Source organism: Heteronotia binoei, chromosome 5 (assembly GCF_032191835.1).
Source record: "Heteronotia binoei isolate CCM8104 ecotype False Entrance Well chromosome 5, APGP_CSIRO_Hbin_v1, whole genome shotgun sequence".
Classification (NCBI taxonomy): Eukaryota; Metazoa; Chordata; class Lepidosauria; order Squamata; family Gekkonidae; genus Heteronotia; species Heteronotia binoei.
The window spans coordinates 3,727,855-3,747,028 of record NC_083227.1 but is presented as its reverse complement, the minus strand read 5'-3'; the positions used below and the strand labels follow the sequence as shown (position 1 = coordinate 3,747,028).

The 19,174-nt window shown below is 49.2% G+C and overlaps 1 protein-coding gene across 1 annotated transcript in view; it reads right to left on the bottom strand.

Annotated features, from left to right (window-relative positions):
- Window positions 1-6,976: 6,976 nt before the first annotated feature.
- The window catches only part of LOC132571561 (zinc finger protein 850-like), a 33,782-nt gene continuing 21,584 nt past the window's right edge, over window positions 6,977-19,174 (bottom strand). The window contains exons 4-5 of the mRNA XM_060238361.1: window positions 16,495-17,778; window positions 6,977-7,441 (exon numbers count right to left, since the gene is read on the bottom strand). Coding sequence (XP_060094344.1) covers window positions 6,977-7,441; window positions 16,495-17,778 — 1,749 coding nt within the window. The remainder of the gene's footprint in view (window positions 7,442-16,494; window positions 17,779-19,174) is intronic.

Genomic DNA, 19,174 nt, shown 5'->3' with positions numbered 1-19,174 from the left:
GAGTCGCCTAATGCTCTGATTGGTGGGCATGGGTTGTGTTTGCATGAGCACCAATGGGGTTGCTAAGCGCTCTCCTCCTTGGCAACAGGGGTATTTCAAATGTTCCTCTCCTCTGCTGGGCAGCCCCAGCCCCACACTGGCCCCACATAGGGAGATTAGGATGGGGTTGCAGCCAGTGCAGGCTGGACTTCCCTTCCCCCAGCCCACACCCCTTTCTTAACTCATCCCACTCCCCAAAAGGCCAGCTTGGGTTGTTGGTTTGCAGAATGAAAATGACCAGCTTCGTTTTCATATCAGTTTCATACAGTTAACTTTTCTTACACTGATTATCGCTTATCCCCGACAAACTCCGCTTACAAAGCTGAACAAAACTGGTGCCTGACAGAATAACCAACCTCTAGGGGGCTGAAGCCAAAATAATCAATCAACTACTTTGAATAGATAAGGAAGAAAGTTTACTACAGTACCAAAGAAATCCCTGAGAGATTGATCCAGGCCATCCTCAGAAGGCTCCCACTTTGCAAGCCCTTTATTCAAGAAATACAGGATCAGCTCCTTGAAGAAATCCCTTAGCACCTGTCACATCAACCATCACCAGTGGTCTGACCTAGCCTCAGATCGCAAAGCATGGAGGCACACCATCCACCAGGCTGTCTCTTCCTTTGAGAACGCACGCATAGCTGGTCTTGAGGACAAACGGAGACTGAGGAAGAATCGCACTGCTACAGGACCAACCCTAAATCAGACTTTTCCCTGCAGCCGCTGTGGCCGGACCTGCCTGTCCCACATTGGTCTTGTCAGCCACCAGCGAGCCTGCAGCAAACGTGGACTATTGCACCCTTCTTAAATCTTCGTTCGCGAAGCCAAGCCGAGAGAGACAGGATCAGCCCAAGCACTTTTCCCCTGCTCTTGGGAGAAGTTGAGAAGACGCTTGCAATTTAAGAGACATTTCGAGCACTGTATATTATACTGGGAACTGTGCAACGGCTATATGCAAGAAAGAGATGGGAACCGTTGTATTAATCACTGAACATAAGAAATAATATTTGGAACTGTAGCAAAATGTGTTAGTGATGAATTCACAGAAGTCGATTGCGGTGGCTTCAGCTGTTTCCGTGTGTAACCTCCCGGTGGGGCCTGAAGTTCTCCCAGAATTAGAACCCACGTCCAGCAGGCAGAGATGAGTTCCGGGGGAGACAATGGCTGCACGGGAGGGAGCTGGCTGACCAAGGACAGCCACGGATTGCCAGGATCCCCGCCTTCCTCCCCTCCAGAACCTAAAAGTTTAATTCCCTCCCCCCCCCCCCCCTTCTCCTCCTCCTCCTCCAAGACTTACTTGCAAGTAAACTTTCTCGGGATCCGGCTGCTGCAGGCCTTTTCCCTCCTGCTGCAGCTTCTCTGCAAGCCCCACCCCAGTTCTCCTGAGTTCTGCAAAAGCAAACCCCTCCCCAGGAAAAGCCCTTTTCCTCTCCTGCCCCCACCCTCTTGCTCGGCCTGTCTAGCAAGCAGCTCCGTGGTTTTAACCCCTTCCGTGCTGCAGAGGAAGCAGAAACGTGTCTTGCTGCCGCCAGCCACGCCTTGTGCTGCTCAATGGGGCTGCTCGGGTTCACATGATCAGTAATCTATATTCAAGTGTTTAAATATGAAATGATTTATTTCTGATGCTGATTCAGTATCAAGAATTCATCGCTCTCCCCAGTCTGCCGTGAAAACGTTGTGAAAGAAGAAGATACTGCATTTATATCCCGCCCTCCACTCCGAATCTCGGAGCGGCTCACAATCTCCTTTCCCTTCCTCCCCCACAACAGACACCCTGTGAGGTGGGTGGGGCTGAGAGGGCTCTCACAGCAGCTGCCCTTTCAAGGACAGAGGCTCAGAGCTGCCCACAATCGCCTTTCCCTTCCTCCCCCACAACAGACACCCTGTGAGGTGGGTGGGGCTGAGAGGACTCTCCCAGAAGCTGCCGTTTCAAGGACAACCTCTGCCAGAGCTACAGCTGACCCAAGGCCATTCAGTGCTGTTCAGCCAGCTCAGGAAAGAAGACTGAAGCTGGGTCCCCCCACCCCTTACTCATCCCCCTCCTAGAATAAAGATCTAAAATTCAATGAGGGGCGAAAGGGGTTTTTTTGATGATGAGATGAGTCTTTTTTAAAAAGACCATTGAGCGTTTCTGTGCCCCCCCCCCCCGAGAAAAACTGGTGGGACCAATAGGGCTTTGATAGGAGATTGGAGAGCCTCTCTGAGCCACACTCTGCAGTTGCCCTTTCCCAAATGGGGCGGGGGGGGGGGGGGGAGCTGATCTCTGTGGTTTCTGGAGACAAGCACTGGTATTCCATAAGAACATAAGAGAAGCCCTGTTGGATCAGGTCAATGGCCAATCCAGTCCAACACTCTGTGTCACACAGTGCCCCCCCCCAAGGTGCCATAAGGAGGTTCACAAGTGGGGCTAGAAGCCCTTCCACTGTGCCCCCCCGCCAAGTACCAAGAATACAGAGCATCACTGCCCCAGACAGAGAGTTCCAACAAAACGCTGTGACTAATAGCCACTGATGAACCCCTGCTCCATATGTTGATCCAATCCCCTCTTGAAGCTGGCTATGCTTGTAGCTTCCACCACCTCCTGTGGCAGTGAATTCCATGAGTTAATCACCCTTTGGGTGAAGAAGGACTTGCTTTTATACATTCTAACCCAACTGCTCAGCAATTCCATTGAATGCCCACGAGTTCTTGCACTGTGAGAAAGGGAGAACCAGAGAGGATTGTGAGGAACTCCAAAGGGATCTGTTGAGGCTGGGTGAGTGGGTGTCAACGTGGCAGATGCGGTTCAATGTGGCCAAGTGCAAAGTAATGCACATTGGGGCTAAGAATCCCAGCTACAAATACAAGTTGATGGGGTGTGAACTGGCAGAGACTGACCAAGAGAGAGATCTTGGGGTCATGATAGATAACTCACTGAAAGTGTCAAGACAGTGTGCGTTTGCAATAAAAAAGGCCAACGCCATGCTGGGAATTATTAGGAAGGGAATTGAAAACAAATCAGCCAGTATCATAATGCCCCTGTATAAATCGATGGTGCGGTCTCATTTGGAGTACTGTGTGCAGTTCTGGTCGCCGCACCTCAAAAAGGATATTATAGCATTAGAGAAGGTGCAGAGAAGGGCAACTAGAATGATTAAAGGGCTGGAGCACTTTCCCTATGAAGAAAGGTTGAAACACTTGGGACTCTTTAGCTTGGAGAAACGTCGACTGCGGGGTGACATGATAGAGGTTTACAAGATAATGCATGGAATGGAGAAAGTAGAGAAAGAAGTACTTTTCTCCCTTTCTCACAATACAAGAACTCGTGGGCATTCGATGAAATTGCTGAGCAGACAGGTTAAAACGGATAAAAGGAAGTACTTCTTCACCCAAAGGGTGATTAACATGTGGAATTCACTGCCACAGGAGGTGGTGGCGGCCACAAGTATAGCCACCTTCAAGAGGGGTTTAGATAAAAATATGGAGCACAGGTCCATCAGTGGCTATTAGCCACAGTGTATGTGTGTATATAACATTTTTTGCCACTGTGTGACACAGAGTGTTGGACTTGATGGGCCGTTGGCCTGATCCAACATGGCTTCTCTTATGTTCTTATGAGAAAAGAACTTCTTTCTCTACCTTCTCCATCCCAATCATGATCTTGTAAACCTCTCTCATGTCATCCTGCAGTCGACGTTTCTCCAAGCTAAAGAGCCCCAAGCCTGTTAACCTTTCTTCGTAGGGAAAGTGTTCCAACCCTTTAATCATTCTCGTTCCCTTTTCTGGACTTTTTCCAATGCTATAATATCTTTTTTGAGGCGCAGTAACCAGAATTGTACACAGTATTCCAAATAAGACCGTACCATTGATTTATACAGGGGCATTATGATACTGGCTGATTTGTTCTCAATTCCCTTCTTAATTCTCTTCCAGAGCCCCAGGCCCTCCCTAGAGGTTGGCAATCCTGTACCAAGTGAGGCACAAATCCCCAGCCGCCACCCCCAATCCTCCCACCTCAGTCTTTTCCAGTTCCCCTCCTTCCCTGGTCTCCTGCCCAGGCCCTGCCGGGGACACAACCCCAGCAGTGCACAAAAGCAAACCAGCACCAAAAAGAGAGGGGGGGGGTGAGCTGGACTCCCCCCGCCAAATTAGGCTGGCCTTTTCTTGATTTTGCAAAATCAAGTTTTTGCAAAGTTTAGGGTCTTCAGATATGTAGTTTCGATGGAAACTCTCTTTAAGAAATAGCTGGAATGGATTTTACAGTCACTATTTGCATATTAAAGAGAGCGATCCGTTTGCCATCTTCTGATCAGAGCTTTTGGCAGCCTCTATTAGAATTTTACTGCATGGTGTTGCCATGAAGCTGTGGATACATTACTTCTGTGGTGTCACCTGTGGCCTGGTATATCATGTGCGATTTGATGCTGCATTTGGGGGGATCAGACGCAAAAACTATGAGGAGCCGTGAGGATTCATGGTTTTGAACCCTATTATTGCAGCATGGTGTTGTCATGAAGCCATGGATGCGCGATTTTTCTCGTGCAAGCAGTGTCTCTGGACATGATATGTGGTGATGTTGGGGGGACCCCAAGCAAAAACCCTGACGATCCATGTGGGTCCGTGCCCTGGATTCATGCTTTTTAAGTAGATGTATACCCCGTCCTTCTCTCCGAATTAGTCTCAGAGAGGCTCACAATCTCCTTATCTTTCTCCCCCACAACAGACACCCTGTGAGGTAGGTGGGGCCGAGATAGCTCTCCCAGAAGCTGCCCTTTCAAGGACAACTCCTACAAGAGCTATGGCTGACCCAAAGCCATTCCAGCAGCTGCAAGTGGAGGAGTGGGGAATCAAACCCAGTTCTTCCAGATAAGAGTCTGCACACTTAACGGTTACACCAAATGGGCTGTGTAGTGGTGCCACAAATACGTGGATGCATGATTTTTGCGGTGTTGCTGATAGTCTAACACAAGGGTGTCAAACATGCAGCCCAGGGGTCGAATCAGGCCCTCCAGCAGATGGCTGCCATCTGCTTCCTTCTCTCTTAATTCCTTCTGCATGCTTTGCAAGGCTTGCTCAATTGCACAGGAGCTGGAGAGCAAACCCTCTATTTTCGCCATTTGCTGAGGCTCCTTCCTTGGGGAGGAAGAACTTGCTTTGCCAGGCTCTCTCAATCACACAGCAGAGCTACTGAGTCAAGCCTCTCTTCCTTCTATTAGCTGAGACTCCACCACTTCCCGGTCCCTGGGGAAGGAAGGAAGGAAGGAAGGAAGGAAGGAAGGAAGGAAGGAAGGAAGGAAGGAAGGAAGGAAGGAAGGAAGGAAGGAAGGAAGCCGCCCTGAGCCCGCTTTGGCGGGGGAGGGCGGGATATAAGAATAAATTTATTATTATTATATTATTATTAGGAAGGAAGGAAGGAAGGAAGGAAGGAAGGAAGGAAGGAAGGAAGGAAGGAAGGAAGGAAGGAAGGAAGGAAGGAAGGAAGGAAAAGGCCAGAGCTTCCTTTGTCCAGTTCTCTGGATCCCATGGGAGAAATACAAAGAGAGCACATTTAAGACTAATGAATGCTAATGTTCTAAGCATTTTTTTTAAAAAAAACCCTGTTTGTTGTAGATTTCCCAGGCTGTGTAGCCGTGGTCTTGGCACTGCGAGACCTGACGTTTCACCAGCAACTGTGACAGGCATCCTCAGAGGTATAACCCAGAAAACTGAAGTTCTCTCTGGGTCAGATGGCAGCATTTCAGTTTCACAGGTGGAAAAATAATCTCTGTTCCGTTGTTTCATAGGCACAACTCAAGAGCCTTTTTACTATTCTGTTGTTGTTTGGAACTGCCACTTTAACTGCTTAGGTCAAAGGTGGCCGAACTTAAGATAAGAGCCAAATAGATTATATGTCAGATGTTTGAGAGATGCAATACATGAAGAAACATTATACACGTCTTAAAAAACAAAACCTGGGATTAACAGTCCTCGTAAAACCATCATAGGGAAAGGTTAGGGAATTATTTTTTGGCACCTGTGGGAGAAGGAAACACACGGATGTTGGAATTCCTTGGGGGGGGGAGCCAACACAGGGGCCCCTTGCACCCATGGGGGTGTCAGTTCTTTTCCTCCCTGTAGGCCTTTACCAAGGGCCTGTGCTGGAATCCTTGAAATACAAACCTAACTAACAATATGAAATAAGTTACCCAAGAACACGATAAGCGTGAAAACCCAAAACTTCCTTTATTTAAAAATAATGATAACAAAGAACCAACTAAACTCTCGGACGGCAGCCAACAGAGCATCGTTCTCTGGAGACATATATAATCATAACAGTTACAATGATTAAATACCCCGTTTGTAAGTATTCATAACAATAGCTAAAGTCCACGTTTCTTTCCCACCCCCCACTAGAGACTTCTGATCTCTCAGTGATCTACTGTGACAAGCTGTGTCTTCAGGACATGGCAGAGAGACCTGAGTTTTCGGCTTACAAACAAATTATACTCTTGAGATCAATGGCTCCAACATTTTTACATTGTCATAATTTCCACCTTTGATGACTTCAGACAGATGTAATCCTGTGCGTAGAGGATGTGCTTAGAAGAATGTTTACTCTTACCGGTATAGAGTGTAATAAAACGATTTATGATGCACACAATTTATTTACTGTTCCAACTTGCTTGGCTCTGATAACTCGTTCTTCCTGTAATCTATTCAGACAATCAAGAGAAGGATGCTCTCTTCCAATCTCAATTAGGCACTTTGGAGCCATAAGGTGGACCATATGCTGAACATGAGTCAACAGTGTGATGCAGTGGCTAAAAAGGCAAATGCAATTTTGGGCTGTATCAGCAGAAGTATAGTGTCCAGATCACGCTTTACTCTGCTCTGGTAAGACCTCACCTGGAGCATTGTGTTCAGTTTTGCTCACTAGCCACCTAAAAATGATACAAAATCCGGACGGGTTAACCCCTCGTCATAGAGAGGGAGGTGAGGCACTGGAGGGTCTTGTGGTGTCCGTTGGTGTGGACGCAGCTGGGCTTGCCACCGAACTACGAGTGGGGCCTGCCGCGGGCGCGGAAGTGGCCGAGGCAGTGGCGTGGACTGGGAGGCGGCCGATCAGACGACGAACAGGGCTGGCGTCGCTGGGTGGAGTGAGGCGGCCGGGCGGTGGAATCGACGCCTGCAGGGCGAGTGGGGCCGGAGACGAGTGGGGCCAGAGATGTTTGCAAGGCGGACGCAGCGACCGAGGCGCTGAGCTGCTGACGTGGCCAGGCGCCAGGAGAGGCGCACCGCCGGAGGAAGCTCGGGGGTGTCGGCAGTCGAAGCCGGGGTGCCGCTGCCGAAGAGGAGAGCCTATGACGAAAGCAGCCAGGTGCACGGACAAAGCAGGGGCTTTGAGTGGACTGGTTATCTCCACAAGAAGAACAGTGGAGCTTCGCTACGTGACAGGGAAACATGAGGGGGGTCTCTGCCATCCCCGGGCTCGCCAGGTTACGTGGAGAGCACCAGACCTGGACCCTTGGCTGTGGGATCCTGCACCTGGTAGGGCGACTGCAGCTCTCAGCGTCACATCTGGCACGGCACTGCCTCGACGCCAGCTCTTGGCACGGCTCTGCCTCGACGCCACTGACTTGCACTTTACCACTCTTAACATCCTACCTCACATTATACCACACTCAGCACCCTTCCTTGCACTTACTTTAATCTGGAAGAACTTACACTGCACTTTAACAACATCTTACCTCCACATTCATGAACTACTAGTGTAAATTGATTTTTAATTAACTCATTTTATTTGTTTATTGTATTTATTGGGTCTGAATTTATATAAATATTATTGGCGAATTAAATTGAAGATAATCAATAGGGTGGGATTTACAATTAATTACTGCCATCAGATTTAAATTATTTATTTGATGAATTAATATATAAGAGAAATTGAGGGTTGGGTTTTATTGGATTGATTTGATTGTTGGGACCTAGTAGGGCGGAGTGGACTGGAGAGTATTAGTGATTGCTGTGTACTGGTAGTGGCTAAGATAGCAGCTACTACCAGTGGGGAATGGCTGGTCTAGGGATTCCAGTGCTCCTGTGGAGGGGGAGGTATGGCGGTGGGAGCAGACGACATAAGGGAGGGAGACCGAGACAAGTTAGTGCTCGTTCACCCTCCAATCTGTGTCCCATCCCAACGGTGACAGGTAGTAGGGTCAGGTTGAACAACTCGTCTCCGTCATTGGTGTTATGCAATGCCAGGTCCATTAACAATAAGACCTCAGTCCTTTGAGAGTTTATACTCGAACAGGACATGGACCTGGCATGCGTGACCAAAATCTGGGTTCGAGAGGGAGATACAGTGGCCCTCTCACAAACAGCTCCCCCAGGTTATTCGGTCTTTCACCAATCGCGGACTAGCGGATGGGGGGGAGGAGTGGTGTTATTTATACGAGAGGCTTACTCCTTTAGGGCGCTCCCAGCCCCAAGGATTGAGGATATTAAATGTGCCGGTCTGGCATGGGAGGCTGGAGAGGGGTTGGCGGTCTGGCTGGTATACCGTACGCCTAACGCAACAGCCAGCGCCTTACCATTCCTACTTGAGGCGGCGACAGGCTGGGCACTGGAGCACCCAAGGCTGATAATCCTGGGTGACTTCAACGTCCATGCTGATGACCCAGCCTCTAGTCAGGCGGCAGACCTAGTGTCATCCATGGCGACACTAGGACTCTCTCAATTTGTCACAGCCCCCACTCACCAGGCCGGACACATGTTAGACTTGATCTTTGCGGCCGGGGTTATGGTGGACGATATAACCACCGAAGTGGTGCCATGGTCGGACCACCTTGCCCTTAAGGCTAGTGTAGATATGCCACCCCAAACCTGTTTAGGCGACGAGCCTATTATGGCTCGCCCGCGGAGCCAGATGGACCCGGAACGGTTCCAAACGGCTCTGTGGGATCCCTGATCCTCTGGCGACCCCCTCGATGGCCTGGTTGAGACCTGGAATAGCCGGCTCTCTAGGGCCATTGATGAGATCGCACCTCGACGCCCTCTACGACCTCGGACTAGGCTGGCTCCATGGTACACCCCGATGCTACACCAGCTGAAACAAGGTCTCAGACGGCTAGAGAGGCAATGGCGGCATACCCGTGACGAAGCGACTAGAACATCATATAGGGAGCTTATGAGGTCCTATGAGATGGCAGTCAAGGCCACAAAGAAAACATACTTTGCAGCTAAGATTGCGTCTGCAAATTCGCGCCCGGCACAATTATTTAGGATAATTCAGAATTTTACCACATTGCCACAAGGCAAGCCAAATGTTAAGGAATTGGAGATAGGCTGTGAGGCTTTTGAGAATTTTTTTGCAGACAAGGTCCAGTCGCTCCGCCACGACTGCCCTGCCATATTAGATACAGTAAGTGAACTCAAGGCCCCGTGCGTGTCTTCTGGTTTGATCCTGGACTTCTTCAACCCACTCAGCTTGGAGGAAGTCGACAGAATCCTTGTCACTGCACACCCAACTACTTGTGATCTGGACCCATGCCCCTCCTGGCTTATCAAGGCCTATCGGGAGGAGCTAAAATGTCCTATATGGGACATCATAAATAGATCTCTTTCGGAGGGCTCTTTTCCAATGCCCCTGAAGGAGGCAGTGGTCTGCCCTCTCTTGAAAAAGGTTACATCTGATCCGGCCGAATTGGCTCACTATCGGCCGGTGTCAAATTTGCCCTTTTTGGGCAAAATCATTGAGAGAGCTGTGGCGCTGCAGTTACAGGGCTTTCTGGATGACGCTTCCACCTTAGACCCATACCAGTCCGGCTTCCACCCAGGCCACGGGATGGAGACAGTGTTGGTCGCCCTCATGGATGACCTCCGGCGACATCTGGATCGAGGCGGCTCGGCAGTATTGCTGTTGTTAGACCTATCAGCTGCGTTCGATATGGTCGACCATCGGCTGCTGACCAACCGCCTCGCTGATGCAGGAATTTGGGGGCTAGCCTTACAGTGGCTCTCCTCCTTCCTTGAGGGTTGGGGACAAAGGGTGGCAATTGGAGGAGAGCTGTCCCAGAGGCGCTTACTTAATTGTGGGGTGCCTCAGGGGGCACTTCTCTCCCCAATGTTGTTTAACATCTACATGCGACCCCTTGCCCAGATTGCCCGAAGGCATGGGCTGGGTTGCCACCAGTACGCTGATGACACCCAGCTCTATCTATTGATGGGCGGCCGGACTGGCGACATCCCTGTAAATCTGGACCGGGCGCTGCAAGCCATGGCAGGTTGGCAAGCCGTGGCAGATCAAGCGGAGTGGGCTGAAGCTGAATCCAGCGAAGACAGAGGTCCTTTGCGTGGGTTGCGGCGGGCTAGGAGAGGAGATCTCCCTACCAGCCTTTGACGGTGCGTCGCTGATACCAGTGCGCAGGGTCAGGAGCCTGGGAGTGCTACTGGAGCCTTCCTTGACAATGGAGGCACAGATAGCAGCCACTGCTAAATCCGCCTTTTTCCACCTTAGGAGATGGAAGCAGTTGGCCCCCTTCCTGGAACGTAGAGACCTGGCAACAGTGATCCATGCAACTATCACCTCGAGGTTGGACTACTGTAATGCCCTCTACATGGGGCTGCCCCTGTACCAAACTCAGAAACTGCAGCTAGTGCAGAATGCGGCAGCCAGGCTGTTAGTGGGATTTCCTCGGTGGGAACATGTACAGCCTAGGCTGTGGGAGCTGCACTGGCTGCCAATTGTGTTCCGAGTTCATTACAAGGTGCTGGTTTTTACCTTTAAAGCCCTATATGGCCGAGGACCTGCCTACCTTAGGGACCGCCTCTCTCCATATATCCCCCAGAGAGCACTGAGATCTAGTTCTCAAAATCTTCTAAAAATCCCTGGACCAAGGGAGGCCAAACTGAAAACAACGAGGGAGCAGGCCTTCTCAATAATGGCTCCCCATTGGTGGATTCAATTACCAGAGGAGGTGAGAGCTCTGCGGGACTTCAATCAGTTCCGCAGGGCTTGTAAAACTGTCCTTTTTCAACTGGCTTATAAGATGGAATCCTGAAAGTGATATATATATATGTACTGTACTATAGCACCTTTAATTTGTAGTGGTTTTAATTAATTAATTAATTTATCTAATGTGTTTTAACTGTATTTTATTGTATAATTGTATTTATTATAATCATGGTACACTCCATGTCTTGTGAGCCGCCCTGAGCCTGCCTCGGCGGGGAGGGCAGGATATAAATGAAAGTTTATTATTATTATATAGTTTTGGGCGCCACATTTTAAGAAGGATATAGACAAGCTGGAACGGGTCCAGAGGAGAGCAACAAAGATGGTGAGGGGTCTGGAGACCAATTCCTATGAAGAAAGGTTGAAGGAGCTGGGCATGTTTAGCCTGGAGAGGCGGCGGCTGAGAGGTGATATGATCACCACCTTCAAGTACTTGAAGGGCTGTCATATAGAGGATGATGTGGAATTGTTTTCTGTGGCCTGAGAAGGTAGGACCAGAACTAATGTGCTGCAATTACAACAAGAGTTTCCAGCTCAACATTAGGAAGAACGTCCTGACTGTTAGAAGAAGATGATACTGGATTTATATCCTGCCCTCCACTCCAAATCTCAGAGTCTCAGAGCGGCTCACAATCTCCTTTACCTTCCTTCCCCACAACAGACACCCTGTGAGGTGGGTGGATCTGAGAGGGCTCTCACAGCAGCTGCTCTTTCAAGGACAACCTCGGTCAGAGCTATGGCTGATTCAAGGCCATTCCAGCAGCTGCAAGTAAAGGAGTGGGGAATCGAACCTGGTTCTCCCAGATAAGAGTCCACACACTTAACCACTCCATCAAACTGGCTACATCAAACTGAGCAGTTCCTCAGTGGAACAGGCTTTCTCGGTAGGTGGTGGGCTCTCCTTCCTTGGAGGTTTTTAAACAGAGGCTAGATGGCCATCTGATAGCAATGAAGATCCTGTGAATTTAGGGGGAGGTATTTCTGCAGGGGGTTGGACTAGATGACCCTGGAGGTCCCTTCCAATTCCATCATTCTAAGGTCATTTTCTGTGAATTGCAGATTTTTATCTGTGTCGATGCCTCCCCCTTTTGTCTTCTGGCGTTGGGACCAGACTATGTGATATGGGGGGGGGGGGTGAGTGGAAAGGAGCTTCCTGGCCGTTTCGTCAAGCAGAAAGAAAAAAATGCTTCATGGCCTCGGCCTTTTTACTGCAACAGGTGAATAGCAAATTAATATGACTCTGATGGTTTGATGTTTGACCCAAACCTCAATTCTATTTTTTTTTTCTCTCCCCACAACAGGCACTATATAAATCTCTCATCTCCGTTGGCATCATTATGTATCTCTTTGCCATGAAATTTAGGTTAGTAAATGCAGCTCCTCCAAGAACTATGAAACTAAGGGGGGAACCCGGCACTGCCCCATCCCTTCTTCCAGGGGCTCTGTCAGCTCTTGCACTGGCCTTCCCCACTCTTAAGTCCCTGCGTGACCTGTGTGGTGGTGAAGTGCTTGCAAGCCTCCCTATTTCCCCCTTCTTCCCCCCTTCACACACTGTGGAAATATCTGCCTATCTATGGGAAGTGCTCAGAAGCTGTGGTCCCAGTGCTAAGTAAGCTTACTTGAGAATAAACCTGCATTAAGTTCCTCCTTGACCTCCAGGAGCTGCACAATATGCGTGAAAGAGCCACATGTGGCTCCTTAGCCACAGTTTGGACACCCCTGGCTTAGGTTTTACCAGCTGTTTTAGTCCAATCTCAGCTGTATTTATGGCCAGTGAAAGATGCATCTTCTTCTTCTTTTGTATTTTCGTGTGTGTTTGTGCGTGTGTGTGCATCTGAAGGCCATGATGACCTCTAGTGACTGTCCCCTGGTGGGTGCCAGGAGTATATTCAGGGAGGTAGCTAAATAAAGCCTGCCTCTGCTTCCCCACTGCTGGTATTCTCAGCTCCTTTCCAGTTGCTTCACACAACACCTGATGAGCTTCAGGACAGTCTTCACTCCACTGCTCCAGTACTCAAGCTCCAACTGAAAACTGAAAACTCTGAGGCGTTTTTCCCTCCTGCAAGCCTCTTTCAATTCGATACATTCTCTGTTACCATGGCTGCAGCCCAGCCAATCGTTGCAAGCTGTTCCCAGCCTCCAGGCTAACTGCCTGAGTCTATTACAGTGTGGGATCATTAATGCAGTTGAAAAGTGCCACTCTAACTGAAACTTCTGTCACCCTCCTTGCACTTAAAAGCACTTGGATTCTTCAATGCAGTAATCTGGCCTTCTGGGGCCTGCCCCATAGCCTGCTCTTCGTACCCTCCTCAGACCCTTGGGGACAACACCTGCCACTGCAGTAAGGGAGGCTGATGGGCCAAAAGCTCTTCAGCAAGTTCAGTGGGGGCGGGGAGGGTTGGCAGCAGTAAAATGGGGCTCTCTTTGGAGGCTTGCCTGCTGGCTGGTGAGATCATGCCACATGTGAAGGGGGAGTAAGGGGGCACCCAGCAGCATCCCCTGGGAGGGTGGCACCCTAGGTGGTCGCCTACCCTGCCTACTCCCACGCGCTGCCCCTGCAGAAGACACTCTTGTGTCTGGGGCATTGCGGTTGGCTAAGATCAACAGAAGCAACCACCTGGTAACCAGAGGGCTGTAAGAGACACGATACTATGCAGAAAACCCTGCGAGGAGAAAGCTGCAAGTTGGAACTCTTCGGAGAAGTTTGTGCAATTGCCTCAGTGCTTCCACTGTCTTGACTTGAGCTATATTGCTGAGAGAGAAACTGCAAGCAACCTTGAGAAACTGCTAGCTGTAGCAAACATTGGCTAGGATAGCTAGTAATGTTTTTTTGTTTATGTGTTTCTTGTTTGCCTGAACACCTCTGTTTTTTTATTCTGTCTTGTAAATAAACTGCATTCTTCTTATATTTTAAGTGGAAGAAGTTCTGGTCCTCATTACTAGTCTAATTGAGTGAATTTGCACTAAGTAGCAGACAAAGGAAAGGTCCCCTGTGCAAGCGCCAGTCGTTTCCGACTCTGGGGTGACATTGCTTTCACAACATTTTCACAGCAGACTTCTTACGGGGTGGTTTGCCATTGACTTCCCTAGTCATCTACACTTTCCCCCCAGCAAGCCCCGTGGCGCAGAGTGGTAAAGCTGCAGTACTGCAGTCTGAACTCTCTGCTGATGACCTGAGTTCGATCGCAGCGGAAACTGGGTTCAGGTAGCCGGCTCAGGTTGACTCAGCCTTCCATCCTTCCGAGGTCGGTCAAATGAGTCCCCAGCTTGCTGGGGGGAAAGTGTAGATGACTGGGGAAAGCAATGGCAAACCACCCCATCAAAAGTCTGCCGTGAAAACGTTGTGAAAGCAACGTCACCCCAGAGTCGGACACAACTGGTGCTTGCACTGGGGACTACCTTTACTACAGCCCCACGGTGCAGAGTGGTAAAGCTGCAGTACTGCAGTTGGAACTCTCTGCTCACAACCTGAGTTCGATTCCAGGGGAAGCTGGTTCAGGTAGCTGGCTCCAGGTTGACTCAGCCTTCCATCCTTCTGAGGTCGGTAAAATGAGTACCCAGCTTGCTGTGGGGAAAGTGTAGATGACTGGGGAAGGCAATGACAAACCACCCCGTAAAAAGTCTGCTGTGAAAACGTTGTGAAAGCAACGTCACCTCAGAGCCGAAAACAACTAGTGCTCGCACAGGGGACTACTTTCACCTTTTTAGCAGACAAAAACGATCCCTCTATTTTTGTTAATGGGAATTTTTCTCTAAATTAGAAATTCTGGATACCTCTCAGAAACGTGATTTTTTGACACCTACCACCCTCTGCTCTTCTCTTCTTCTTTTATGCTTCCACCGCCCCCTTATTTTTATTCACCGCCCCCCAATTGCTCCCAAAGCCACTACCACCCACCTGGGTCATGCCAGCACTCCCCAGGGGGCAATATTGCCCACTTTGGGAAACACTGGACTAGATGGCCTCTATGGCCCCTTCCGTGATTCCTGGTTTTAACAGTGGCTAGAGGGCCATTTGACAACAATGCTGATTCTGTGAACTTAGGTAAGAACATAAGGTAGACAACGAGAAGGTGGAAAGGAACGGTTGCATCAGTACTTAGTTCTCATGGTGCTTTCTTGCATGCTGTCACGACTCGGGGGTCTTAGCAATTGCTGCCACCACTCTGGGTTAAAGGTTCCCCTTGAGAAGGCCCAGAGTCCCCTCCCAAGCCCTTCAGGCCTCCTGTAGCTTAGGCCAAACAATAGGCGTGAAGACACGGCAGAGTGAACAACAACAAAAAGGTTACTTTTATTGCAATATAAATTAACAACTTTTAATTTGTTGTTTTGTTTTTGTGTTGTGAGCAGCCCTGAGCCTGCTTCGGCAGGGAGGGAGGGATATAAATCAAATAAAGTAAAGGTGCATTAACCAGTAAAAGGGTGAAGGGAAAATAAACAAATGTCCTAACACGTCTATCTATACAGTCCCTAAACTAATGCCAACACTCACCCCCTGGGTAAGGGTCTTTCCCCTGCTTCAAGCTCACCAGGCTACAGTCTGCCTCCAGCTCAGCTTTCCAGGAAAAGAACACCCCCTGCATGGACTTGGCCCTTTTATCTTGTCCTCGCAGGCCCCACCCCTCTCTGAGCCTGTTTCCCTCTAAAAGCTGGCCACCCAATCAGAAGGATAGGAGGGATCCTGGGAAATATAGGCTCTTCCCAGTAACTCCTAAGCAGGCTTCCCTGGGGCCTGCAGGCCTCACTAGGCCCAGGATCATGACACATCCCCAAAAAAATGCGACTGCCACTTTGGGGTCAGGAAGAAACTTCCTCCAGGCAACTTTAGCCAAAGTTTGTGGAGGGGTTTTTTTTTTTTGCCATCCTCTGGGCATGCAACATGGTTTCTCCCATTTGGATTCTCTGATGCATTAGTCTGTCTCTGCTTCATCTGGGGCCTGTCCCATCACCTGCTCCCCGTACCCTCATTGGGCGCTTTGGGATAAGAGCTGCTACCGCGGTAACAGAGGGTGAGGGGTCAACACCTCATCAGTGGGTTCAATGGGGAGGGGGACGGCTCCCAATCATCGGGATGGTGTCCCTCTGTCATGAAAGCCCCCCTTGCAGCCATTCATGAGTCTGCGTATGGCAAGCAGGGCAGGACACTGACCCTTCAAAAGGGTCTCCCCTCTGATGCTCCTAAAGATTCCCCCTTAACTGAATCTCTTTCCACACTCTGAGCATTCAAAACCTTTCTCCCCTGTGTGGATTCTCTGATGATGCTGAAGACTGAAATTCACAATAACTCTCTTTGCACACACTGAGCATTCAAAAAGTTTCTCCCTTGTGTGGGTTCTCTGATGATAAGTTGGCTACTTTGACTGAATCTCTTTTGACACTCAGCATTCAAAAGGTCTCTCCCCTGTCTGGGTTCTCTGATGACGTTGAAGACTGCCACTTGTACTGAATCTCTTTCCACACTCGGAGCATTCAAAAGGCTTCTCCCTTGTGTGGGTTCTCTGATGCTTTTGAAGACTGTCATTCACATTAAATCTCTTTCCACATTCTGAGCATTCAAAAGGTTTCTCCCCTGTGTGGACTCTCTGATGACGTTGAAGACTGCGACTCATACTAAACCTCTTTCCACACTCTGAGCATTCAAAAGGTTTCTCCCCTGTGTGGGTTCTCTGATGATCTTGAAAATGGCCACTCTGTCTGAATCTCTTTCCACACTCTGAGCATTCAAAAGGTTTCTCCCCTGTGTGGATTCTCTGATGATATTTAAGTTGGCTACTCTGACTGAATCTCTTTCCACACTGTGAGCATTCAAAAGGTTTCTCCCCTGTGTGGGTTCTCTGATGACGCTGAAGACTGCCACTTGTACTGAATCTCTTTCCACACTCAGAGCATTCAAAAGGCTTCTCCCCTGTGTGGGTTCTCTGATGCTTTTGAAGACTGTCATTCACATTAAAACTCTTTCCACATTCTGAGCATTCAAAAGGTTTCTCCCCTGTGTGTTTTCTCTGGTGCTTTTGAAGACTGTCATTCACATTAAATCTCTTTCCACATTCTGAGCATTCAAAAGGTTTCTCTCCTGTGTGGCTTCTCTGATGATACTGAAGTTGACTACTCTGACTGAATCTCTTTCCACACTCTGAGCATTCAAAAGGCTTATCCCCTCTGTGGGTTCTCTGATGCCTTTGAAGACTGCCACTTGTACTGAATCTCTTTCCACACTCTGAGCATTCAAAAGGCTTATCCCCTCTGTGGGTTCTCTGATGCCTTTGAAGACTGCCACTTGTACTGAATCTCTTTCCACACTCTGAGCATTCAAAAGGCTTCTCCCCTGTGTGGATTCTCTGATGACGTTGAAGACTGCTAATCATGCTAAATCTCTTTCCGCACTCTGAGCATTCAAAAGGTTTCTCCCCTGTGTGGGTTCTCTGATGCTTTTGAAGACTGTCATTCACATTAAATCTCTTTCCACACTCTGAGCATTCAAAAGGTCTCTCCCCTGTGTGGGTTCTCTGATGACACTTAAGACTGCCACTCATACTGAATCTCTTTCCACACTCTGAGCATTCAAAAGGCTTCTCCCCTGTGTGGATTCTCTGATGATATTGAAGATGGCCACTTGTATTAAATCTCTTTCCACACTCTGAGCATTCAAAAGGCTTCTCCCCTCTGTGGGTTCTCTGATGACATTGAAGACTGCCACTTGTGCTGAATCTCTTTCCACACTCTGAGCAGTTAAAAGGTTTCTCGCCTGTGTGGGTTCTCTGATGATGTTGAAGACTGCCTCTCTGACTGAATCTCTTTCCACCCTCTTGGCAGTTAAAAGGTTTCTCTCGTTTGTGAGTTTTTTGCTGAACCCGAAGAAAGCTACTGAATTCATTTCTCATCTCTAAATATTCAAAAGGTGTCTCTTTTTTGTGTATTCTTTGGTTTACAAAGAGCTGTGATCTATTTCTTAAATACTTTCCACACTGAATGGATTTCCTTGCCTTCATTATCCTTTGCTTTAAAAAATGTACATTCCGCTTTCTTCCATCACGCTTCTCACCGCCTTTCTTTCTTTTAGGTCTGCCTCGATTCCTGATATTTTCATTCAAGTCTTCAGGCATTTGCTGATGAAGTTCCTCCCCCTCCTCATCCCTTCGATCATCCTCTGCTGGAATAGAGAGAGAGAAACTGTTAGCACTTGGGAAAGCTGGTAAGACCTAACAGAGACGGACACCTCCTCAAAGGAAAACGGACCCTGAAAGAAGAAGAACTGCAGATTTGTACCCCACCCTTCTCTCTGAATCAGAGACACAGAGAAACTTACAATCTCCCATATCTTCTCCCCCCACAACAGACACCCTCTGAGGTGGGTGGGGCTGAGAGGGCTCTCCCAGCAGCTGCCCTTTCAAGGACAACCTCTGCCAGAGCTATGGCTGACCCAAAGCCGTTCCAGCAGCTGCAAGTGGAGGAGTGGGAAATCAAACCCGGTTCTCCCAGATAAGAGAGCTCTGGCTGACCCAAGGCCATTCCAACAGCTGAAAGGGGAAGAGTGGGGAATCAAACCCCATTCTCCCAGATAAGAGAGCTCTGGCTGACCCAAGGCCATTCCAGCAGCCACAAGTGGAGGAGTGGTGAATCAAACCCAGTTCTCCCAGATAAGAGAGCTCTGGCTGACCCAAGGCCATTCCAACAGCTGAAAGGGGAGGAGTGGGGAATCAAACCCGGTTCTCCCAAATAAGAGAGCTATGGCTGACCCAAGGCCATGCCAGCAGGTGCAAGTGGAGGAGTGGGGAATCAAACGTGGTTATCCCAGATAAGAGAGCTATGGCTGACCCGCCATTCCAGCAGCTGCAAGTGGAGGAGTGGTGAATCAAACCCGGCTCTCCCACATAAGAGAGCTATGGCTGACCCAAGGCCATTCCAGCAGCTGCAAGTGGAGGAGTGGTGAATCAAACCCGGTTCTCCCACATAAGAGAGCTATGGCTGACCCAAGGCCATTCCAGCAGCTGCAAGTGGAGGAGTGGGGAATCAAACCCCGTGCTCCCAGATAAGAGTCTGCACACTTAACCGCCACACCAAACTGCCTCTCTTATACTGAATCCGATCTTTGAACCGCTGGGGTCAGTCTGCTCAGTCCAGCAGTGGTTTTCCAGGGTCTCAGGCAGATGTTTTTCAACCACCTCC